This window comes from Pan paniscus, chromosome 2, assembly GCF_029289425.2.
Source record: "Pan paniscus chromosome 2, NHGRI_mPanPan1-v2.0_pri, whole genome shotgun sequence".
In the NCBI taxonomy this organism is placed as follows: domain Eukaryota; kingdom Metazoa; phylum Chordata; class Mammalia; order Primates; family Hominidae; genus Pan; species Pan paniscus.
Genome location: NC_085926.1, coordinates 10,320,514 through 10,344,905, shown reverse-complemented (window position 1 = coordinate 10,344,905; position 24,392 = coordinate 10,320,514). Strand labels below are relative to the sequence as shown.

Sequence of the window (24,392 nt, the reverse complement as noted above, 5' to 3'; positions counted from 1 at the left end):
TGTCACCAGGCACGGGAACATGGGAGGGTTTAGAGGGTAGAAGCATCATTTTAGAAAACTTACCCTGCAGTGCAGAGCACGGCCTGGCAGTGGAGGGACCTGTAGGATTGTCCTGCTTAAGAGTTGTCACCTGCCCACAGTGGTGACACCTCAAGTGGAGCTGCCAGGTGCGGGTCTGAGAAAGTTTGGGTAGTGGAGGGGTCTGGGCTGGGTGGTGGTTTGCATGTCATGGAGGGATGAGGAGCAGGAGGGTCTGGGATCCCATCAGTCTGTACCTGTTGGAGAAGAGCATTGGACATCGAGCGAGGAGGGAGAGCAGGCCTGAGACAGAGTCCTGGGTGGCACATGTGGGTGGGGAGAGAGGAGCTGCAGAAGCCAAGAGCTGCCTGAGTGATGGTGCAGGCTGAGAACCTACAGAGGAGGCCAAGGGGAGGAGGCTAGAGGGGCAGGAGGATGGTCAGTGGGGAGTGGTGCCGGGAAGACAAGGAAGGAGGCCTGTGGAGGAGGAAAGTGTGGTCCATGGTGGGAATAGTTGCTGAGAGGTCTGCGGGGACAGAACAGAAATGTGACCATAGGAAGCAGCCACAGGGAGGCCCCTGGTGACTGCACACAGTCAGGCCACCCCAGGACTGGAGGCAGGGAGGCGTCTAGGGAGAGGTTTCCTCCCAGCTTTCCGCACAGCTTGAGCTATGCAAAGGTCCGCACCACCTGGGAGCCACAGGGCAGAAATTTGACCCGTCCCTGCCTTGGAGGAGCCCCCAGGCTGACTGAGGGAACTATGGAAACTCAGGCCTAATGTCCCAAGGGGACAAGCTTGGGAAGGCTGAGTCCAGGACGGTGGAACTGAGGGGTCACCGACAGCTGGGTGGGAGCACCCCAGAACGATTCCCAGAACACACGGCACTGCAGCTGGGCCTGAAAGAGGGTAGAGCTGCAGGGAGCAGGTTGGGGGCACAGTGCCCCAGGTTATGGAACTCAGCGCCTCATTCCACAGGCTGCTGCCGTCTGCTAGGCACAGAGCAGAGAGATGCGCAAGGATGGAGCAGCACATAGAGTTACATGGATCTGATTAAGGGCAGGCAGGGATCCTCAGAGGGTCAGAAAGGCTTCCTGGGAAAAGCAGCCTCTGAGCCAAAAATACAGTACAGGTGGGTGACAGGAGTACCTCCAGCCAAGGGAACAGCCTGCCCAGACACAGGGCCAGTGAGAGCTAGCTCTGTGGGACTGTAAGCACAGATTGGGGGTGGCCAGGGGATGAGAGAAGAGAAGAGGTCAGGATGTGAGTGAGGCCTGGTCACAGAGGACTTCATAAGTGGAGCTAAGAACATGGATGTTATCCTGAGGCCAAGGGGGGAAGCAGGAAAACGACATTCCGGGGATGGCTGGGGGACGGAACTGGTTCAGACATGGGTGTTAGAGAGATCCTGAGGTTGCTGTGGGGAAGCGAGTTGGAGGGGGAGTCCAGAGTCAGTGAGAGGAAACAAAGTGATGCTGGTGGCAGAGGGTGGAGACAGAGAAAAGGAAGGGTTTCAGTGGGATTTTGGAGCCAGAATTGGCAGGCCTTGGTGATACATTCAATGTGCAGAATGAGAGACCCATGGATGCTGATACCCAAATTCCTGTCGTGCCCACGGACATCCCTGCTCGCAAGCCCCATGAATGAGGAGTCCCACAAACTCCACAGGTCCCCACCGATGACATCCTTCACCCACCCTTTTCCACTGGCCCCAGCTCAGTGACTGGGGCCACATGTCATTTGTTCATTCTGTTATTCGTTGAATGTTTTATTGAAGATGAATGCCTGGAGGGAGGTCAGGGCCAGAATGGTGGGGCAGAGGTCACTGGCAAATGACAAAGCCAAGGCCTCCTCAGCAAGCCTGGACTCCCCAGGGAGAAAGTGCTGGCTAGTGGTGTCGGGAGGAACAGATGGTGAGGTCCTGCTGAAACCCTGGGAGCCCTGCTGAGGCAGAGGGGGCCCTGAGCACGGTTAGAGGATACAGTGTTTCTGGTTAGGATGGATGCCAATGTGGCCACAGGTTGCAGACAGCAAAGAGGGGGCTGGAGAGGTGAGCAGGGCCCAGGCCACAGGGGGCCCCAAGTCGGCACCAGCCCAGTAAGGAGCCCACTGTAACCTGCTGGCAGCTATAGGCCAGCCTGGAGCTGGGAAGAGCCTGGATGGAGGGGGCGGCTGGACAGGGACCAGAGAGGAAGCCATGCCCAGCCAGGCCCCTCCCGAGGACCAGGGCTGGCCCAGGCTGCCTCCCACCTGAGTGGCCCAGGGCCTGAGCACACTCCTGCCCCAACAGGCATCATCGACAGCACACACACTGAGCAGCGGCAGGTGGTGGCCGTGACGGGGGACGGGACCAACGACGGGCCTGCACTCAAGAAGGCCGACGTGGGCTTCGCCATGGTAGGAACGGCCCACAGAGGGCCTGGGGTGGTGGGGGCTGGGGAGATTGGACTACACAACCTTGGGCTGGCTACTCAGGAGCCCCAGTTCACACTTGGCCCACCCGCCATCTGCCGTGGGTGCCCACCCTTCTCGAGACTCAGCCTGACCCCGAGGTTTTCCTGGAAAGGCGTAGGATGCTTCTTGCTCTGGGGGAGCTGTGTGAAGGGGGGCACTTGCAGGCTGAGGAGGAAGATAACAGAGGGGGAGAGGGGGCCAGGGTGAGGCTTCCTGAGGGTGAAGGGAGCTGGGTCTGTGAGGAGCGTGAAGAGTGGGGTGTCCCTGTGTGGTCTGGCTGTGCTGGGCCCACTGGGAGTTGTGTAGGACTGAGGAAGTGGAGGGAGTGAGGATGGTGATGCTAGAAGTGGTCACCTCCCCCGGCCACCCCACCCAGCCTCCTGTCCCTGTCCCCACAGGGCATCGCAGGCACTGACGTGGCCAAGGAGGCCTCAGACATCATCCTGACAGACGACAATTTCAGCAGCATCGTCAAGGCAGTGATGTGGGGCCGCAACGTCTATGACAGCATCTCCAAATTCTTGCAGTTCCAGCTCACCGTCAACGTGGTGGCCGTGATTGTGGCCTTCACAGGCGCCTGCATCACGCAGGTGGGTCCTCAGGAGACCACACCAAAGCCTGGGGGAGGGCGGAGACCCCCCACAGAGGCTCGGGGGCCTTAGGGTACTCCAGGTTGTCCCTGTCAGAACAGCCGGGGATGAGGCACCCATGGATGGAGCACCTGCTGGGGGCCAGGAACTGCATCACAGAGCTCAGGTGCAGGCACTGGCCCCAGGGGAGTCGAGGACATGAGGCTCAGAGAGGTGGTGTGACTTGTTCAAGGTCACCCAGCAAATGGGAGCTGTCAGGCTCACAGCCTGGCCCTCACTGCAGGAGGCAGGAGAGGGAATCCTCAAGAGAAGGCAGGGCCCTTGGCCACCACGAGGGCAGAGGGAGGCAGGGAGGGGCAGGCCAGGGCCCAAGGGGGATCAGGCATCCAGGTGAGGACAAAGAGCCAGTGGGGGCCCTGGGGCCCTGGCTCTGGACTGGAGTGTGGAGTGCCTTAGGAGGTGCTAGGTGGGGATAACTGGAGGGAGTCGGGGGTCTTGCTCACTGGGAAGGTCACAGAGGAGTCTGGCCAGATACCACGACTGGGTCTGGAGCAATTCTATGCACTGAGCCTGGCAGGCAGGCCCCAGATGTCTGCAGACTGACTGCTTCTTCATGTAGCTCCATGAGGTGGGAACTGTGATGATCCTCATTTTACAGAGGCAGAAACTGAGGCTCAGAGGATGGACTGGCCAGGGACCTGCCATTGTTCTTGCAGTCTCCTGATACTCCCCACAGGGGCTGACCAGCCTGGCCAGGGAGGCAAGAATGGGTCTCCCTTAGCCCCAGGGGATCCCCAAGGCCCAACACTCCCAGTAGCCACCTGGGCAGACAAGCCCATGCCCACAGGAGCCCCCAGAGGCCCAGAGTGCAGCACTGCCCCCAAGAGCTGTGTGGCGCTGGAACACTGCTCCCCTCTGTTGCTTCCTGCGCTGGGGGAATATAGGTAGCAGCTCCAGCTACCCCAGCCCTGAGAATCGGAGCCTTGGGAGGGTGGCTGGGGGCTTCCTTTTGCTCAGAAGGGCCCTCTTTCCTGGCCTGTGGATGAGACGCTCCCTCTAGTGGCAGCTTGAGGAACACTCCTGCGGCCCCAGCAACTTGGAAACCAGAAGGTCTTGATGCCAGATAGGGAAACTGAGATTCTGAGACCACTATCAGTTTGCCTGAGGTCTTTGATTGAGTTGGTGGCGAGGCCATGCAGCATTGATAAGAAGACGAGCACACTTGACCCTGAGGCATATGGAATTAGAGAAAGCCCGGGGTGGGGAAGACGGGGGCAAGGGGAGCGAGGCTGAGGCAAGGAGGAGGTGAGAGAGAAAGCCAGGAGCAGGGGCTGTGATGAAACCTGGGAGGTGATGAGTGGAAGGGATGCAGGTATATGGGGCTTTGGGAGAGAACAGAGGTGGGAAGAGCATCGGGTTTGGGCTGTTGAGCTTACAGGGTCTGGGGGCTTCCTGGAGGAGGTGTTCCACAGGCCACTAGACGGATGTAACTAAAGCCACAGGACGAGGAGGAGAATGGGGCTGAGGCAGGAACACAGATTTAAAAGGAAGGGAGGACGGCGATCAGGAGAGTGGGGTCAGGATCACAAGTGGGAGTGCAGGGGCGAGGTCAGTGACATCTGGCCGAGAACAGGTCCTGCAACTCGTGGCACAGAAGGTGCTGGTGACTTGGGCGGAGGGCATTCTGGGAACGTGGAGGGGCCAAAGTCTGGCTGCTGTGGACAAGATACGTGGGGGTGTGAGGAAGGATGGGGACAGAAGAACCAGCTACTCTCAGCCAAAGAGACAGGTCTGAAAGGGTCCCTCCCAGAACCTGGACAGTGGTGACCTAAAAGTGGTGAGGTCCTTGACAAGTTTTAGTTGCTTTTGCTATTCCTCATTTGCCAATATTTCCTACCTTGAAATGTATTAATTTTTGAGTCATAGATACGCACAGTAATTTTTTAAGGTAAGGCGGGATAAGAGGGGAGGAGACATTGGGGAGGCAGGGGACGGGCACTGTTTGTAGGATAGAAAGCCCGAGGGGGAGGAGGCAGTGGGGGGAGGAGGTAGGAGCCCATGCTGGAGGCGGTGGGAATGGTCTTGGCCTCAGCCAGGAGAGACCCCCTCCTCGGGGGCTGGAGGGGAGAGGGGAAGATGGTGAGATGCAGCTGAATTTACCAGAAGGCAGGGAGCTGGTGGCCATTGGGCCTGGGGGGACTCACTTATCTCCTGGCAGGGAAGATGTGGCTGAGGTGGGCAGGTCTGCACTGTTCTCCAGAGAAGGCATCAGAGAACAACTCCATGCCTGCTGGGGAGCCAAGGGGCAGGTCGGACTCCAGCCTCCAGCAGGAGCCTGCGGACCCTACACCGTGAGCCCGCCCAGCACTTCACAGCAGCAGGTGGGCGCACAGGTGACAGCCCTCTCCTGCCTGTCCCCAGGACTCCCCTCTGAAGGCCGTGCAGATGCTCTGGGTGAACCTCATCATGGACACGTTTGCCTCGCTGGCACTGGCCACTGAGCCGCCCACGGAGACCCTGCTGCTGAGGAAGCCGTACGGCCGCAACAAGCCGCTCATCTCCAGGACCATGATGAAGAACATCCTGGGCCATGCTGTCTACCAGCTTGCCCTCATCTTCACCCTGCTCTTTGTTGGTGAGCGCCTCGCCCACCCACGCCTCTCCCAGGCGGGGTCATCACCTTCTGGGTGCACCATGGCTCTCACCCAGCATTCTCGAGTCACAACCCCCTCCTGTTTTGCTAATGGGGAAATTGAGGCCCAGGGAGGTCAAGTAAGTTGCCCAAGGTCACACCAGCAAGTCTTGAACAGGGCCTGGCCCTGTCCCAGCTCTGGCTAACCCTAAAGCCATCAGTGGCTTTCTCCACTGGTGACAGCTCCTGGCAACAAGTACAGACCGTGCAAGGCCCTGACCGGGTGCTGAAGCACTGCATGGCAGCCCCAGAGGCACCTGAGGCTGGGAGGGGAGTGACTCGCCCCTTCTCTGACCCATTCCAGCACCTTATCCTGGCCCCGTGGAAGGGACCCTCAGCAAGGCTTCCTGGGGAAGGGCATACACGCTCACACCACCACCGATTCTCACAATGCTTCCACTTGGGCTGCCTGGTTGGGTCTTCCACTCAGTGAGGCAAGCACATTTGCCTCCACCCCACATTACAAACGAGGGCACCAAGGCTCAGAGAGGTGAGGTGACTTGCCCAAGGGCACACAGCCAGTCTGAGGAAGAGTCTGGGCACAGAACCAGGTCTGGCTGGGGCCAAGACTGGCCTGGTTTCCACAGATGCTTCGGAGGCAATCCCAACAAAGCCTATCCCCAGGTCACAGATGGGGAAACAGAGGCCCAGAGAGGGGAAGGGTCTGGCCCGCAGTCCCACATGGAATCAGGGCCAGTTCTCTCCTTACAGGAGCCTCCTGGAGCTGGCCTTTCACTCGTCCTCAAAGCCCAGAGTGTGATGGAGGTGGGCATGGATCCATTCCTCAAAGGCAGTTGCCTTTTATAAATTTTGAAAGTAGTGTGTTGTCAGGACACATTTTACTGTTGTAAAACTTATCATGAAAAAGCTTAGAGGAAGCCACTTATATGCAGAACTAGAAGAGACTCAGAGGAGGTGGAGGGGTTGGAGAGGAGAGGAGAGCAGGGGTCCTGGTCGGCTTGCTGGCTTGACCACTTGAGCAGCACCTACCCTGGGTAGTCTTGGGACATCTCACACCCAGAAAACTCCACAAGCCTCCTGGCACCACTTTACTCAGCTGTGCAAAAGGACACAGGACTTGGCCAGGTGCAGTGGCTCATGCCTGTAATCCCAGCACTTTGGGAGGCCGAGGCGGGTGGATCACTTGAGGTCAGGAATTCGAGACCAGCATGGCCAACATGGAGAAACCCCATCTCTACTAAAAATACAAAAATTAGCCGGGCATGATGGTGCACACCTGTAATCCCAGCTACTTGAGAGGCTAAAGCAGGAGAATCACTTGAACCCAGGAGGCGGATGTTGCAGTGAGCTGAGATCACGCCACTGTCCTCCAGCCTGGGCAACAACGAGACTCCATCTCAAAAACAAAACAAAACAAAAAGGATACAGGACTGCATCAGACACCCCATCAGCAGCGTCTACACAGCAGTGCCCTGCCATGTGACAGCTCAGGTGTTAGAATGAAGCCACATGGGAGAGTCCAGAGCCAGCCTAGCCCAGAAGTCCTGGGCTCCATATAGGAATTGGCATCTCTAGTAACAGCCCCATGAGCTTGTAGAGGTCTCAGCAAGGGACATGCTCAGGAACAAGAAGCAGCACTCTCGGGGCAGCGCAAAACCTCCCGCAGGTATCCTGTCCTCGCAGTCCAGAATGAGTTTTCCAGTCTGAGGTCACTTTTTAGAAGCCATGTCGCCCACCTTTAACACAGCTGGCCGTCCACCTTTATCGGGTTTCCACAGAAAAAGTGGAAGACAGTTGCCCAAGGCCTTTCTTCCCCAGAGGAGAAAGGGCTTTGTTGACCCTTCAGTCCTAGTCTCTGACCAGCTGACAGCACAGCCCTGGCCCCCCACTGTCCAAGCATGCCTTGATGTCTTGGGGATTCACGTCACTGCTCAGAAGAGGCCCCCACAAAAGGCCAGGCATCTCCCCTCTGATTCCCCCACCACTGCCTTCAGCCCAGCCCCACTCTCTCACTTGGCAGGCGAGAAGATGTTCCAGATCGACAGCGGGAGGAACGCGCCCCTGCATTCGCCACCCTCAGAGCATTACACCATCATCTTCAACACCTTCGTCATGATGCAGCTCTTCAACGAGATCAACGCCCGCAAGATCCACGGCGAGCGCAATGTCTTTGACGGCATCTTCCGGAACCCCATCTTCTGCACCATCGTGCTGGGCACCTTTGCCATCCAGGTAGTGAGGCCCCCACCCTAACCAGGCCTGGGGTGGGCAGCAAGCGGCTGGAGCCCCTGGGCAGGGCCCTGAGAGCCCAGCCCTCTGTGCTGGTCCCTGATGGCCTCTCTCTCTCTCTTTCTCTGCTCCCCTGTGACCTCCAGATAGTGATCGTGCAGTTTGGAGGGAAGCCATTCAGCTGCTCTCCACTGCAGCTGGACCAGTGGATGTGGTGCATATTCATTGGGTTAGGAGAGCTCGTTTGGGGCCAGGTAAGTTCCTGGTAGGTCGCAGGAGGTGCCTGTTAGCAGGGCAAGGGAGACAGCACTGGATGGAGAATCCAGGACCCCCAGGAATGGGCTGCCAGACCCCAGGCAAGCTCCTCCCTATCTCTGGACATCTGAGCAAGGGGGCTTGTCCCAGGTCCTATACTGGTCGTCTGGGTACTACTGCTCTGATTTTTGCCTTATATCTATCTACCACTGCTCCTGTTGTTTATGTAATATTTTCTCTCAATCACATCAGCTTTTTTAACTTAAATTTGTTTTTAAAGGCAACGTCCTATTACTAAGACAACTGAAAAATCAGTATCACTTGTCATAAATGGAGGCTAACAAAAACATTAATGTAATGAGAATGACATTATTAAACTCTAGCTAGAAGCCATGGCCTGCCAGGGATTCAAGGCTGGAGCAGCTTGTTAGGAAGGGAGATGAATCAGTGGTCTGCGGGCGCTGGTGGCCGGCTGGCGTCAATCAGGATCCTTTAGAGCACTCAGAGGGAACGCAAGCAGGACACACTGCCACATTGCGGTGTTACTCAGTGCTGTGCCTGTGGCCATCTGTGGCCTCAGTGCTGTGCCTGCCCCAGCTCTGGGGCTCCTTGGGCTGGATGCTCTTTAGGGGCCCTTCCAGCTTTGTCCCAGAATATTCTCCCACCAATTCGTTTTTCTATGTTTGCCCAAGTTCCAGACCCTGTCACAGCTCTGAGAGCACGCAGCTCAAAGGCTCCTGACCCAGGACACAGGGCTTGGGAGGAGGGCCCAGAACCAACTCGGGGCCTAAGGGGCTTGATTCCCAAGGTGCTCACACATCCAGGCAGTGGGACCCCATGGGTGGGAGGCATTTTTCTTGCCTTCAAGCTGTCTGCAGGCTAGAGTGAGAAGCTACGGGGGCAAAAATTAACTAAAAGATAAATAAGAAAGTTTAGTTTCATCCAAAAGGACTTCCTGTAACCTTTGGGGCTGCTTCGGAGAGTGATAAACCCCTGGGCACCCTGGGGGCCAGGCCATCTTTATCCCACTGGGGCCCACCCCCTACAGGAGGCTCTTGGGGGCTGGGCCCAGTAACTGAGGGAAGGATTCAGAGGACAAAGGTTAATGCCAGCGGGCAGTGCTGACTTTACACTCCCAGGGAGCCCCCTGAGGTTGCATTCATGCCAGCGCCTGACTGCCCCTACAGGAAATGGAAGGGGCCTCTGATATCTGCCACCGCAGCTTTCCTGTAGGGCCTGCGTCTGGGTCCTCAGCCCCATGGACAAGCCTTTTGGGGAAGATTAGGAATGAAGGCATAGCTCTTTCCCATTCTGCCTTCCCAGTCCAGGATTGGCTGCCTTCAGGGTCCAGTGACCTCAGGAGGAATAAGGGACAGAGGAATAAGTAACCCCAGGAGAGCCGAGGGCCAGCCACGGGCCAGGCTCCTGCAGGACGAGTTAGACCCTCCACCGTGCCCAGTTCTCACCATGCCCAGAGCGGCCCCCACTTTACAGCTAGGAAAACCAAAGCTCGGTGAGGTGAAATGACTTGCCCGAGGCCACAGGACCAGGGCTGTCTGGGGTATTCAAAGCCACATCTGTCCAACTCCTAGAGGCCAAGATTGTCCACTATGTACCCTGACTCTGAATGAGTGAATTAAAAAGCAAATTGCACTCCAGCCTGGGCAACAAGAGTGAAACTCCATCTCAAAAAAAAAAAAAAAGAGACATTGTCAAAGACTGGGCTGAGGAACAGGTGAGGTGGGTGAAGGAGTAGATTGATCACATGCCTGGGTGAGTGGGTAGGAGGAGGGAGGTAGAGGAGCGGGTGTCAGGGAGAGAAGGCCACTGGGAAGGACAGCCCCACCGTCCTGACAGACAGGGTCCCTCGCAGGTCATCGCCACCATCCCGACCAGCAGACTCAAGTTCCTCAAGGAGGCAGGCAGGCTCACGCAGAAGGAGGAGATCCCAGAGGAGGAGCTGAACGAGGACGTGGAGGAGATCGACCACGCGGAGCGGGAGCTGCGGCGGGGCCAGATCCTGTGGTTCCGAGGCCTGAATCGGATCCAGACACAGGTACAGGAGGCTCGTGGGGGCTGGGCCCAGGCCTGGCCGGGGCGGGCCAGGGGATGGAGGTGAGTGTGCTTGTGCTGCCCCCCAGGGCCCAGCTCTGGTGCTGAGGGAGGGTGGCTACAGAGGGGTCCCGGCCAGCTCTCACCAGCCACTTGCACACCCACTCCTGTGGCTGCTAAGGAACAGCATGGCCTCCTCAGAGAGGTCCCATTGTGCCCTCTCAGGGCAGCAAGGGGAAGTGGTAGGGGTCACACCCACCATGGTCTCCAGGGGGATTTCCCTGAGAGGGTGGGGAAGGGTGGCTCTGAGGGCAGAGGTGAGTGAGGGGACTGTCGCTCAGGGCTGGGGGCACCCACCCAGAGGGGCCGTGTAAGGCTGGACAGAAGCTGCAGGCCGGGTCCCCCAGGGCCTGGTGGTCAGGGGGTCCGCCGCCTCCACGGGGGCTTCAGTTGCTCTCCCCAGCTTCCCCTAGGGGGTGGAGAGGCTGTGGGGAGCAAAGGTCAGTCATCCTTAAGTACACGCAGACACACATGCACACACCAAGCACACCAGGGGAGCACAGGTGCAGGGCGTAGCCAGCCAGAAGCAGGTTTCTTCCCCAGAGCAGAGAGAGCATGGCTGCCATGTGGCACACGACACACCTGCGTGCCTCCCCCCGACCCCCCACACACATACCACATGCTCTCACATGGTCCCCTTATGCCTGGAGCAGGTGTTGTAGCTCACAGGTGCTGTCACAGCCCTGAGAGGGGAGGGTCAGAAGGGACTCTGTGGGTCTCTTGCCCAGACCATCTGGGGAGCTGGAGTGGGAGCTCCTCCATGCCCCAGCATACTCGGGCGAAGTGCGGTGTAGAAGCAGCCACCTGGCCACCATCCTGCCAGCCGTGGCCCAGCACCTCATTTCCATCCGATGTAGCAGAGAGCTCACCTGGGTCACCTCCCACCCCTCTGTACCCTGTCCCAAACCTCACCTCATGTGACCTTCACAGCCCTGGGAGGTAGATGTGACTCCCCCAGTTTTAGAGGTTACCAAGGTCCAGGAGATGGCCCCTTCTACTGAGCTGGCACAGCTGGGGTGGGGACTGGAAGCAGGTTTCAGACCCGGAGGTGCCTGATACGGGCCTGGGCTCACCTTCCCTGATTAGAACCCTGGCAGCCACCCCTCCCAGCCTGCCCCCACCTCCTGGGAGGTCCAGGACAACTCAGTGAATATGTCCGTGGTGCTGTCACTGCCCTGGTGGCAAAGCCACGCAGGGGTCTCCAGATTACGGGAGGAAGCAAGGACTGCGATTTCTTGAGTGGGCAGGGGCGCCTGTCTTGCCTGCCTCTTGCGGAATGCTAACATGGGTCAGGTGCTTTGCCACTTACAGATAACCCTGCCAGGCAGGTGGCATTGACCCTTCTTAAGAACAAGAAACTCAACTCAGAGAGGTGGCTTGCCCAAGGTCACCTAGCTAGTAAGTGACAGAGCTGGAATTTAGGCCAAGCTCTGTCCACCTCAGGACCCCCACCACACCCTCTACCTCCACGCCTGTACCTGAGGGAGGCTGAACACTGCTCTCTTCCCTCCAGATACCATGTTTAATCACTGCCTCCCCCACTGGCCAGCCCACTGGCCCCTGAGCCACTAGCACAGGACAAAGGCCGGACCCCCTGTGTCCTCCCGGGGACCCTGGGGCCTGCAGGTGGGCCCAGAGCTGAGCAGACATTTTTCAGAGCCTTGGAGTGTGTCTGGTATTTTTGTTTTGATTTAAGTGACATTGTCGTTGTTGCCGTGGCTGCGGCTGTTCTTGTGGCGTCGCCCTGTCAGTCATGTAGCCGCTGTGCTCGTTCTTCTCGCAACTTGTCTCGTTCTCTCCTCCGTTGCAGATTGAAGTAGTCAATACTTTCAAGAGCGGGGCCTCCTTTCAGGGGGCCCTGCGGAGACAGTCCTCGGTCACCAGCCAGAGCCAGGATGTAGCCAATCTCTCTAGCCCTAGTCGCGTGTCGTTGTCCAATGCTCTTTCCTCTCCGACCAGCCTTCCTCCTGCTGCAGCCGGGCGTGAGTGTGACTCCTTACTGCCTCCGGCTGGCACTGCCCACGCCAGCTCCCAGGCGGGCAGGGGCTGGGGCACCAGAGGACATGGGGGGTAGCCGGTCACAATCAGGCCCAGGGGGCTGAAGGGTCCCAGCCACCGAAGAGGGTCCCGTTGGTCAGGAGAGCGTAGCCAGTCATGCGGTGGCAGTCACTCAGTGGACCAGGGTCAGTCAGAGGGTCATTAGGGTCCCAAGTGGCCAAAAAGTCTGGTTCAGTCAAGGGATCACCATTGGTCAAGAGGACATCAGTGACCAAATGGTCCCAATCCACCACAGGGTCCCGGCAGCCAGAGGGGGACAGACATGGAGGGGACACAGAGTGTCCCACTGGCCCAGGGTCATATGTGGTCAGGAAAAGCCTGGACCACCAAGGCAAGGGTTGGAGTTGGACAAGAGGTCCCAGTCTTGCAGTCAAAGTCAGCAGAAGGGTCACTGTGGGTCAAGGGGAGCAAGCCCCTTAGGGTCACAGTCAGTCACATTGGGATCCACCCAGAAGAGGGTCACGTCAACCAGACTTTCCCAGTTGGTCAGGGGGCACCCACAGTAATAAGGGTCATGGTCAAGGGGGACAGTTGAGCCAAGAGGTCACTGCAGGTCAGAGGTCATAGTCAGCCAGGGATCCCAGGCCACCTAGGAGCTCACAGCCTAGACGCTGCACCCCAGCAGTTCAGAGTCTCTGCCCGCTTCCTGTCACTCCTCCCCTTGCACTTTTGACTGCATCAGCTGCCCTGCAGACACCTTTCCCTGTGGCTGAGCTTGGAACTTGCTGAAGTTCTAAGCCCTTCCTGGAAAGGACAAGGTCCCTGGCCCATTCAGCTTGACCCCTGGTAGAAAATGGTGGGTCGAGCCTCACATCTTGCCTGGGTGCCAGCAGGCCCAGAGGGACCTGATATGCCCTTCAGCATCCTGCCCTCCTTTATCTGAGAGATAGCCTGGGACTGTGGCCCCTCCTTCATCTCCCTCCTGCCAAGCTCATCTCCTCATGCCACCACTTCTGATCTAGATCACTCATTGCTGGCTTTGTCTAGCTCTTTCCCGGACCCATGGCTTCGGGCCCCATAGGGAACAAGTCTGTCTTTCCTCCCATCGCCCTGCTATGTTTCCAGTCAGGCCCTTCTGATCTGCAGGGGAGCCCCTGGTTCTGCTCTTCTCCAGTTGGCATAGTGTCAGTCTTAGCCTCCAGCTTCTTTGATGGGAAGTAGACTCCAGCTCATCCCTTGAAACTTTATAAAGGGCCTCTACCCCCATCCAAAACCAGAACACCCACAACACAACCCCCTGCAGCCAAGCAGGTAACCCGGTGTGCTGGTGGGAGCGCCTCCCTCAGTGCCTCCAGCAGGAGGCACGGGCCACAGGGAGCCTGTTGATGGCAAATGTCCACGACCCATAGCGGCAGGACAGAAGCAGAAAGCAGGGAAGGAGCCTCTCAGTGCTCATTCGTCAGCACAGAAACGCAGTGCTGGGGAGGACCGGGGAGCCAAGATGAAATGGAGATGCATTTCAGCAGATGGTGGCTGAGTCACATTTCCATGAGATACCGTCACTAGGCAGTCACTGCCAGGATTTCTCGGGGAAGGCAACACTGGTCCCATCCTCCTCCCCGTTAGACCAGGGAGCTCTCACCTTAGCAGCAGCCTAGCCAGCTGACCTCCCAGCTCCTTTCTGCACCAACTCAGCTCTGGCCTTGCTCAGCACCCCCACCTATCCTGAGGTGCGGTAACCAAGTGTCCCGGCAGGGAGAGCTACATGGGGAAGAATCCACTTCTGTTCTGCCACCCCTCCTGATGACTCCTGCGGCCCTCTGGCTGGGGCTGCCTGCTAGCAGTCTGGCTTCTGGGTGAAGGCCCAGTTCTTTGTCCATCCCAGTTCAGCCTCTTTCTTGAAGGGCAGCACTTCACCCTGGCCACGACAGAGCACACCTGACATCGCTGGGCAGCCCCACTGCCTTTGGAAGTCATCCCTGAGTTAGCCCCTCATCTTAGCTTTCACAGTCTAGAAGCTAGAGCTGTCCTCTCAAACCTCAGCCACTTCTTTCTCAGCTTTTCTTCTGCATCATTTGCAAAGCCATTCAATAGGGCCAGTCCGGGAACAACACTTCTTTGCAGAAATGCCCTTTTCTTCATTTCTGCAGAAATGCTTAGACAGGAATGTGTCTACACTGACCTCCTTCGAGGCCAGATCAGTCCCCTGTAGCCCGTGGTTACCCCAACTTTGGAACAGTCTTGGAAAAGAAGCCCAGGCAGAGGCTCAGCCAAAGCCAACTTGACAGTCCTTGCCCTGACCCCTTATTCTCTCAGGGGACCCAGCAGGGTTGGCCAGGGCCTCCCCACCCTGCTCACCATCTTGCCTCTCCCTCTTCATGCCTCCTGGAGAATCTCGCATTCCCCCTCTGTGACAGAATCCAGCCTGTAATTCTGGGTCCCTCCTGAGACCCTTCCTGAGCCTATAGTCTTAAAAAGAGCCTGACCAAACCCCTGCCTGAGGGCACTGGTTCCCAGACAGGATCACAGCCTCTGTGGTTTCAGTACACACATTTGGACAACACAGCCTCGTGCCTCCTTTGCTTGAGTAGTGTCTACAACAGTGCTGCCTCCTCTGGTCTCCAAGGACTCTGAGGACCCTCTAAACACCAGCCAAGGTCCCTGCAGAAGCCAGTGTGCTTTCCTCCCACAGGGAGGTTTAAACAGGTGGCCAGGAAGTGACAGAAGGGCCCCAATTTGATGGGATGAGGAAGTGGGCCACCCCACTACCCCACAACTCCTTCACCCCCACCGCACCCCACCAGCCTTCTGAGGGGGATCTGCTTCCTGGGGACTCCCCAGCAGAGGAGGCTGCCCATGTGCCTGCTGAGGCAAAAACACCTGCAGCCAGTGTGCCCTGGAAGGAGTCAATCCACTGTCCCCTGGGTTATGAAGAGTTGACCACAAAGGCCTGGGACAGGGCCTGACTTCTGACCTGGGACACTGGAGTGAGGAAAACCCCTGAACACATCGCAGGCCCTCCCCTCCCCACGGCACCACCGCAAGATGAAGGCCTCAGCAGACAGACGCACATGGTAAGCCTGACCGCAGTCACAAGGCACATGGCACGAGGATGCTCGGGAGGGAATGAATTGGTGCACTCTTCTGACTAACTCAAAAACGAGGTTGTTTTTGCCCCGGAAACTTAATGGCACGTCCCTATTGCCTTATACCTGAGCCCCACTCAACATTTCCAGAGCAGTTCCCCACTCCCTTTACTTCACAGATGCCTCACCACTGAATTGTGGGAGGGGAGGACCTGCCAACACATCCATTTCGCAGAGAAAGACACTGATGAGGCCAGGGTCACCACAGCAAGGGCGTGGCAAGAGGTCAGACTCCGGAGTCCCTCATTCTTCCCACTACTCACACCGCTTCCCAGGAGGCCCACAGACCTGGAGCCACAGAGGCTGAACTTCCATTCCGGAACCAGTGCCCACGCCCACAGCCTCATATCGTGAAAAGGAGTCAGTCCTCCAGGGAAGGCCAGGGAAGCTGTTTCTCAGCTTGAACTTCTACCAGCGTGGCCAAGACTGGGGAGAAGGGCACCTTCCCACTGGTGATCAAGGACAAGATTAGTATCCCACACTTCGATCCAAGGCAAAGCCGCACAGCCTCTCTTTCTCATTGCCTCAAATTCCTAACACATCTCAAACCATCTTTGCACTTAGCAAGTCTGTAGCAGGCTCCGTGTTTATCAGTGGAAGTCCTGCTCTTTCAAACCACCCAAGCCAAGAGCCAGCCCCATAAGCCAGGTCCAAGCCACATTCTGGATGCCGTACCTTGCTAGACAGATAAGGCACCTCCTGCTCCCACTTCCCCTGCAGATTCCTGGTTCTGAAGACTCCTAGGGCAAGGAGTTTGCACTGTTAGGGGGAGAAATGAAGACAACAAAAAGGGAAGAAAGCTGGACTTCTCATTAGCGTTTTGGTAACTAATTTAGTGCAACCTTGGGTTGGCGAGAAAATGGCTTGCTTTGTGGGGGGAACCCTAGACCTCTCCACTGTCTGAATATTCCATGTGTTTGTTTCCCTAGAGGGCTAGAGAACCCTGGACACAGAGTTCAGCAAGAGAGAGTGAAATTAAAAGAGGTTGTGAGTCTTTAACCTTGAGCCTGAAATGAATGTGAATCAATCCCAGACTCTTGGCTTCCTTGAAGCCGGGTAAACATTCGAGTATGTAGAACCCATCTCAGACCAGGGCCTGTGCGTTTTCTCAGAGCCCTCTGACAACGGGCATGGGTCTCCCTGCTCCCTTTGTGCTGACGAAACCAAAACATCTGAAACCCCGCTCACCAGGTCCCTTCCTCTCCTTCCCCTCACCCCCACGCCCAAATGCAGCTTATGCCAAAAAAAAAAAAAAAAAATTCCTACCTTTAGGGTAGGCAGGGAGGGGAGATGGAAGAGCCTTTTTTTTCCCCATAGTTTTTTCCATTTCAGCCTCGGAGAGAACCGAAGTGGAGACTTGAGATGGCCGTGGCGGGGTGTCCCAAAAAGTCTCGTCCCCACAGTCTTGTCCAGAGCAGTTCATTTTTTCTGTTGTCTCCATGCCAGGGGGAGGGCGGAGGGGCCTCATCTCATTGTGTGTCATCCCCTCTGCGTTGTCAGTCACATGACAGGGTCCTGCCACCATCCCCCTGCCCCACACATACACTAGGTGTTCCAGTCAGCATCTGAATTGCACTTCAACCTCAGAACACACTGAGCACCAGGCTAGGCAGCTACAGCCTTGATGCTATTCCCATTCTACAAACAAGAAAGCTGAGGCCTGCAGCGCCTTCTTTGTTTTCAGTTAATCAAGGTGTAACGGCTCACTTTTCAGGAGATCAGAATATGAACCATCTCTGCAGAGCCACAAAGAGGGACTCCAGGGGGAAAGAGCTCAGAGCGGCCACAGTGGCCATGATGGAGCACCAGCATGAAGGCCGTGTCTGGCTGGCTCTTATTTGGCACTTGTTGCCTCTTATTTAAAGCACAACTCCAGCAAGTGGGGTACCCTGGAGTCCCAGCTCACAGTATGCAAGGTGAAAGGACAGAGGTGCTTTTCAGAAAACAGAAAAGTCAGCACTAACTAGTAAGCGATGACTGACAGCAAGGGAGGAAAAACAAGACAATCCATGGGGTCTTACCTAAGACCAAGAAGGATAATTGACAAAGCTTATGTTAAATTCTTCTCTGTGCACTCTAAATTAGAAGTCAGAGGAGCGTATGACATGCTTTAGAAAGAATTCCCTCTGCAACAGTAAAACAAACCTTCAGCGATGACACTTAAAATCATCAACCACAGTCACCTAGAAACTCCACTTCCATAAAAGAGGGCTTTCCCCACCAGGGTTTCACAAAGGAGCTACCCCTGGGTTCCGCTGAGAGCTCAAGTCCTGGGACTTCAGGGGCCTCCCCACGACCGTCTCGTCCAGTCCCCTGCCTCCCCGCAGGCCTGTGGTGCAGGGCAGCCACTGCTCTGCAGGTGGGTGCCACTTGGCCTGCACACAGCAGCCGACTAAGGCTCTGTCCTGGAGGCGCCAACGCCGCCTTGTTTTCTCCACCTCTGACTCCACTCCGAGTTGGGGCTGGGACGAGAGGAGGAGGCACCTTTGTCCCAAGTCCCATCAGACTCTTGAGATGACAGGCACTGCTGCCCCTCCCAGGAGTCCAGAGAAGGGACACCTCTCTTCCAAGTGAGGGTCCTGTCCCTCTGCACCCTGTGAGGCAGGACAGAGGACAACCAGAGAGCTAGTGTGGCTTGTCCACAGTCAAGGCACCAGATGTGGCAGAGCCAGGATGCAAGTTGGGTCTTTCTGCCTCCAAGTCCAGTGCTCTTTCCACTAGCCTTGAAGACTCAATGACCAGCCTCCTCCCATTCTTCAGCGGAGGAAACTGAGGCCCCAGGACGTGTGGTTCACAACTGAGACAGAAAATGAAAGAACTTGCTGTTTTGTGACTCAGTTCCACACACCCCAGAATCCCACTGGGGCTGGGTTTGGCCATCTGATTCCAGCCTCGTTTTTTGGTTTTGTGTTTTCAAAGCACAAATAAAGAAATAAACAAAATCCCCCAGGAAATAAGAGACCCCAAAGCAAGCTCCAATAACTGGCCGGCCAGGGCTTTGAGTCTATACTCGAGTGTTTACCTCCCAAATGCATGAAGGAAAGAAACGCTGGGTACAAACGACCTCCGTTCACATTGTCCAGGCTTCCAAGTGTAGCCGTGTGTCTGTCTGTGTGTGCCATGTGGCTCCCAGCCTCCCCGTGGCATGCAGCCCGCCCCCGAATGTCATCTGTCCGCCAGCTCCCATGTGCTTTCTGGCTGCCTCTGCTCTGCACCTCAGAAAGCCCTGGGTTGGCTTTGGTTTGCTTTGCTGCCTTTGGTTTGATGTTCCCGTTCTGTTTGGCCCTCATGTGTCTCTCTCATCCCAACTCATCCAACCGTCTCTCCTTTCTGTGCCTTTTCTGTTTGTGACACGTAACATGTTCCGTGTTGTATGGTTTCTTAACTGTGTGTGGTTTTCCTAAGATGAATTTTTTTAATAGCCTCTCCTCTTTCCTACTTGATTCCCACCTGGTCCTCCTCCCTGTCTGCATGGTTGAACCTCTGCTTTAAAGTGAACAAGGCTCAGTCTCTCACTAGGTGTGGGTGCCCGCAGGAGTCGACTGTGCTTCCTTTAACCACTGTTCCCCATCATCTCTTTGATGGTGCTTGGTGATTCCTCCTGTCCTAACACTAGTTTCTACCAAAACCAAAGAGATTTTTAAAAACCAGCTCAAGGATGCCTATAACCTGAGCCCCCTTTTTCACTCTCCCCCATCCTGTCAATGCTAATAACACCCAGCGACTATGGATTCCAGCCACCTGCTTTGCCCTAACCCTCCTCCCACCCGCCCCTCCTGTGAGCCCCCCGAGCCTGGCTGTGGTCCCTGGGCAGTGCTCCTGACCCCTGTGCTTCCCTTGCAGATCCGCGTCGTGAAGGCGTTCCGTAGCTCTCTCTATGAAGGTTTAGAAAAGCCTGAATCTCGAACCTCCATCCATAACTTCATGGCTCATCCTGAATTCCGGATCGAAGATTCCCAGCCCCACATCCCCCTCATTGATGACACCGACCTGGAAGAAGATGCCGCGCTCAAGCAGAACTCGAGCCCGCCGTCGTCCCTCAACAAGAACAACAGCGCCATCGACAGTGGGATCAACCTGACGACCGACACAAGCAAATCAGCTACCTCTTCAAGTCCAGGGAGCCCCATCCACAGCCTGGAGACGTCGCTTTAGCTGAGGACCCTGTCGCCTGCCCGCCCGCCCTCATGGACCCCGCTGCCACCCGCTTTCCGGGCACCCATCCATCCAGGCACCCAACTCACCCAAGCAGCAACGAGCAACAATCGGAAACCAAATACTGGAGAGAAAACCAACGTTTCCACCAACAGACCCTTTCTCTGGCTGCGATGCTGTTTGAACTCTTTTTCACTTCAAGGCAAGGGGCGGGATCTCCACTGGGGGCTTACGGGAGTGAGCGGTTTTCCCAAAACAAGCCCTTCCTGGCTCCCACCCAGACATGGACCAGCCATGCACCCGCCCAGCCACCACGTCCCCCGCATGAATGTACTGTACACTTTCAATCCTCCCCTTGTTTGGTTTTTGGGGGTTGGGGAGGGGTTTTTTTTGTTTGTTTGTTTTCTTAGGCGGGAACTGCAAACAGACTCTTTTCTGAGACTATTTATCCAATCCACTGGTCTGTGAGTTTTTGAAATGCTTGCACAGCATGGTCTCAGTTGTATAGATTAATTTAATAACTTTTTGAAATTGCAGAGCTTAACTCGCCTAGTAGATTTGCACCAATGGAACCGAAGAACTTCATAGACACTCACAAGGTTATATCCATTTCTTTGTATCTATATCAACGTATACTTTTCCGAGACTGTATACGTCCATATAGATAGGTAGATATATATATATATATAAATATATATACATGGATATATAAAGTTTCTTTGCCGGCATGTTGCCTTGTTTCCGCTTAAATTGCTCTATTTTAACTTATTTATGTCCTAAAAGAAGAATGTAATTTGTTTACAAACCTGTAGATAACGTCTTTGGCTATTTGTATGGTTTAAGAACACTGGTGGCTGAGATGCTATGAAAACAGCTCGGCCCAACAGACACTTCCCCTGGGTTGCATCCTTGATGTTTTATGATAGCCATGCTCTGATTTTTGCCTGCTATTTCCGTTCAATAATGTCACTACCGTGAGAGGCTCAGGCAGAAGCCAAATGCTACCGAGTTGCCATCCTGAGGGGTTTAACAACATGCTCCGTAGACGAAGGGAGAGGAGGAGAGAAGGCTTCCTGGGTTTGCAACACTAACGGCCATCCGGCCCAAGGATGCCAGGATCTGCAAAGCACTGCTCGAAGACTTTTCTCTCAATGAAACTCGCTTGAGTTTACTAAGAGCATTTCAAAAATAGGTTCTCTTTGGCACTGTCTGTACAGAGATTGAGGTAGTGTTGAAATATTATAAATGGTATTGTGTTGATTTTTTTTTTATTTAGTAACTTACAGGTTTGTTTCCTTATTAATGGCAGCATCCGAGCTGTTGGCTTATTGGATGAGGATCGGTACGGCTTGCTGCTTTTATTTTTATTTTTGAAGAAGAATAGCCTTTTTCTCTGCACTATTTAGATCCGAATGAACCTTATGATGTGTATATTGAGATGTACTCAGTGTGATTTTAAACCAAATTGTCTTCCTGTAGTCACAATATATACTGTAGCCTTTTAACAGCAAGTCTTGCTTTCCCAAACAGAAAGCCATTCTGAAACCCTACAGTATCACAGGTGAGAAAAGGTGGTTATTTTTTCCCCAAGACAACAGCACTAGTAATCCCACTTAATAAGAGCTTATTTAATTGGATGTCAGCCTCTTAACTGCTAAGCACTTTGTGGGTCTCAGCGTTTTTCATAAAAGAACTTTTGTATTTAATACAAAGTTTGCTTTGAGACTTTTCAGCATATGATCTTTTTCCATAAACTTGTACAGTGCAAAAGACATTTTGAATACCATGATCGATGATGTCCCATGCTTCGAGGAAAACCAAACACTTTCCGCCTCTCTTGCAAAATCCATTCCTCATGCTGACCCTCCTCACGATGGCTGTGTCAGCCCAGCCCCTTCCCTTCTCCAGGCCCAGAGAACTCTTCCACAAACAAGATGAGAGCCACTCGGGAAAAGAGCCATAGTCAACTGGGAGGGCCTACATCTGGATGGCGGTGGAAAAACTTGAGGGTTTGGGGTTCAACGTCAGCCCATCCCACCTGGCAAAATCCTCCTGGAAGGAGGACCTTCAAGAGCGCATCACCTGAATGTCGTGAAGAAGTATCTCTGAATGTATCCAGGAGAGGAACTGCATAACCAAAGGGGTGACCAGCCCTCAGATGTGCTTATTGGATTCCAGTACAAACGCCACCAAAGCCAGCCCACTGCTCTCCTACAAGGAAGGAAAGATCTGCATGTGTAAAACATGGGGCAGCCTTGGAACATGGTGTTTTTTGGAGTTTCCTTTCTCACAGTTTTCCATCTCCCCACTTCTTTGATCAGTCATGTGTCCGTGACCTCGTTCCATGACATCAGGATAGCTGTGTTTGCACACCATGCTCCATGTTCATTTGGAGCCAGGAGGGCTTCTCAGTGGAGCCTGGCTTAGGGAACAGGGAGCGATGGAAGAATGCCAACATTAGCGTTGGTCTTCTCTTGTCAGGAATGAAGGATGCTTGCACACATGCACCCCCTCACTCTCACACTTGCACACATACACACACACACACGAAATGGTTGGTTTGTCAAAACTCACTGTAGTACATAAAGCTTGCACTCTGCGTCCTATATCTAGCAGCATGGGGTACGTTTGGCAGTTCACTCCATTAGGGGGTAAATAATTTATGACCATTCATCTGTTTTTATGAATTTTTTTATCTAGACAATAATTGTAAATAAAGAACTCACCATCTCTGTTCATTTAATACTATGCAATGGTTATGCTTTCAATCGCTGGCTCTTCTGACTCGTGCAGTGTGGTTCTGAAGTGTTTGTGGTTTAAAAAAAAGCAAAAAACAACATCAAACAGAACATAGTAAATATATCTGTAATGTATACTTTTTTCTAGTTTGGGACTGCATCATCCACATAGCTTCTTTTCTGTCCTCTAGACAAGGGCTCCAGGAGTAAGTGGCAGATTTGGTTCTGAGAGCTAAGCTCACCAACTTGTCTCCCCCTCAACAGATGAGGGAAGGGCAGGGAGCCCGTTCAGTGACGACTCCTGCGCTGCAGAATCACTCATCTTTGGAGGTGAGCAGAGAGAGCTCTGAGGAGTTTCCTTCTTGCAACTCAGGCGGAGCTTTCTTTAACTCAGGAGCAGCCTCCATTGCTCCCGCCAACCCCTCACCATGGCCCCTTGTCCCCTTGTCCCAACCATAGCATAGAGATGACAAGAGAGAGGCAGTCCTATTTCTGAGACTGGACCAATTAAAATGACTGCACTGGCTCAAGGACTCTGAACCTGTCTTGTCCTGGGTCCTCCAGTTGTTGGAAGCCACTCTTTTCCCCAACCATGCTGAAATGCCACCTTTACCACACACTGATGTCTTACATAGACTTAGATCTATTTCTGGAACTTCTCTTCTCTTCCCTTACTTGGGTGTCTCATCTGGCACCAGCCATACAATTTTAACTATTGTCAATTTCTAATGTCTTATTATGTGGTGGGATGAGTCCCTTCACTCTTCTTTTACAAAATTTCCTAGTTATTCTCTCACATCTATTCTTCCACATAAACTTTAAATTGTGCCCAGTCCTCCACCCGCTGTCCCATTCCCACCCCCAAATTCTGGGCTCTGTCATTCCCTGTGCCATCATCTTCCCCCCATTGTAATTACTGTCCACTCAGGGCTGTGAAATAGACTATGTTCTATAAAGAGGGACAAAAAGGGCATCCTGATCTTGAGAGAAGCCTGCTGTTCCTCCCATCATTTCACCTGCCCCCTAAGCCCAGGAGTTGTCATGAGAGGTCACCAGGCCCCCACTCAATCTCGGCTTGGGAACCAAAGTCACCCACCTTGGTTGTGTTGGGGTGGACCCGCCATCTGTCCCTGGTCCAGACGAGAAAGAGGAGTCTCTCCTAGGCCTGGAGCTGGGAAAGAATGTGTGGCCCAGTTGTCTGCACTTCTAATTCTCATCATGGAGAAACCTTTATTCCTATCTCCCTTTCCTGAACTGGTTTTTTGTTGTTTTTGTTTCATTTTGTTTTGGGGGGATAGTTTCTTGCTCTTTAATTTGGAGTCTCCAGTACCTTTGGGATGCAGGCAGTTCTTGCCTGGGCCTTCTCGGAACCCTCACTCCCCTAGCCCACTCTTGCGCTACCTGCAGGAGGCTGCCAACCTGGTGCATTCTGACAAGCCTCCCACCCAAATCTCTCTCCTGCCATTGTGTCCAAAATCCCACCATTAGAGGCTCTTGTAGGGAAGAGCGTTTCTTGAAGGCTTTTAGGCCTTCCAGAGCCAGGAGGGAAGTCAGACAATAGCAGGAAGTCCCCAGGCCTTTTCAAAGTTCCAAACCAAGCTCTCCTGATTTTAATGTAGAGATCATACCAACCCAGGTGGGGGAGGAGGGTCCCCAGCCCCAGGCAGCAGCCATCACCCCCTCCACTGAAAACAATATTGGAGGCTGCTTTGGGACTGCCCTTCTCAGCCCCCTAAGTCTGTTTTGTAATGCCTGTGGTGCTCTCCCTCCCGGACCTTTCCTCTCGGGGGTCACCACACTTTGCTAACTCTTGTGTGCACATATTTTATAATAGAGTAGCGAGGGAATGGTGCCGCCTCCAGCTTCCATAAGCTGCCCGGGCTCTGGGGGGCTCTGGGACAATCGGGGCTGGGAAGTGACTGTGCTCTTATTGTACACTCTTTATTTCTCTGTATCTTTGGCTTGTGCTCTTTGTAATTAATGGGATTTGTCTGCCTTTTCAACACTATACTGAGCAATAACAATAAATGCACACGTGGAAATGCA

At 54.5% G+C, this 24,392-nt stretch overlaps 1 protein-coding gene across 19 annotated transcripts in view; it reads left to right on the top strand.

The window, feature by feature from the left end:
• The window catches only part of ATP2B2 (ATPase plasma membrane Ca2+ transporting 2), a 382,880-nt gene extending 358,488 nt beyond the window's left edge, over positions 1-24,392 (top strand). For 14 of the 19 annotated variants that reach the window (XM_034955774.3, XM_034955779.3, XM_034955777.3 and 11 more), the window contains 7 exons: positions 2,307-2,413; positions 2,869-3,060; positions 5,482-5,695; positions 7,734-7,945; positions 8,089-8,196; positions 10,071-10,253; positions 19,297-24,392. In XM_034955774.3, coding sequence (XP_034811665.1) covers positions 2,307-2,413; positions 2,869-3,060; positions 5,482-5,695; positions 7,734-7,945; positions 8,089-8,196; positions 10,071-10,253; positions 19,297-19,608 — 1,328 coding nt within the window. In that variant the 3' untranslated portion in view covers positions 19,609-24,392. Of the gene's footprint in view, positions 1-2,306; positions 2,414-2,868; positions 3,061-5,481; positions 5,696-7,733; positions 7,946-8,088; positions 8,197-10,070; positions 10,254-12,119; positions 12,292-16,382; positions 16,438-19,296 lie in introns of all 19 variants that reach the window. The other 5 variants (XM_055109486.2, XM_034955780.3, XM_055109487.2 and 2 more) reach the window with 3 other exon arrangements.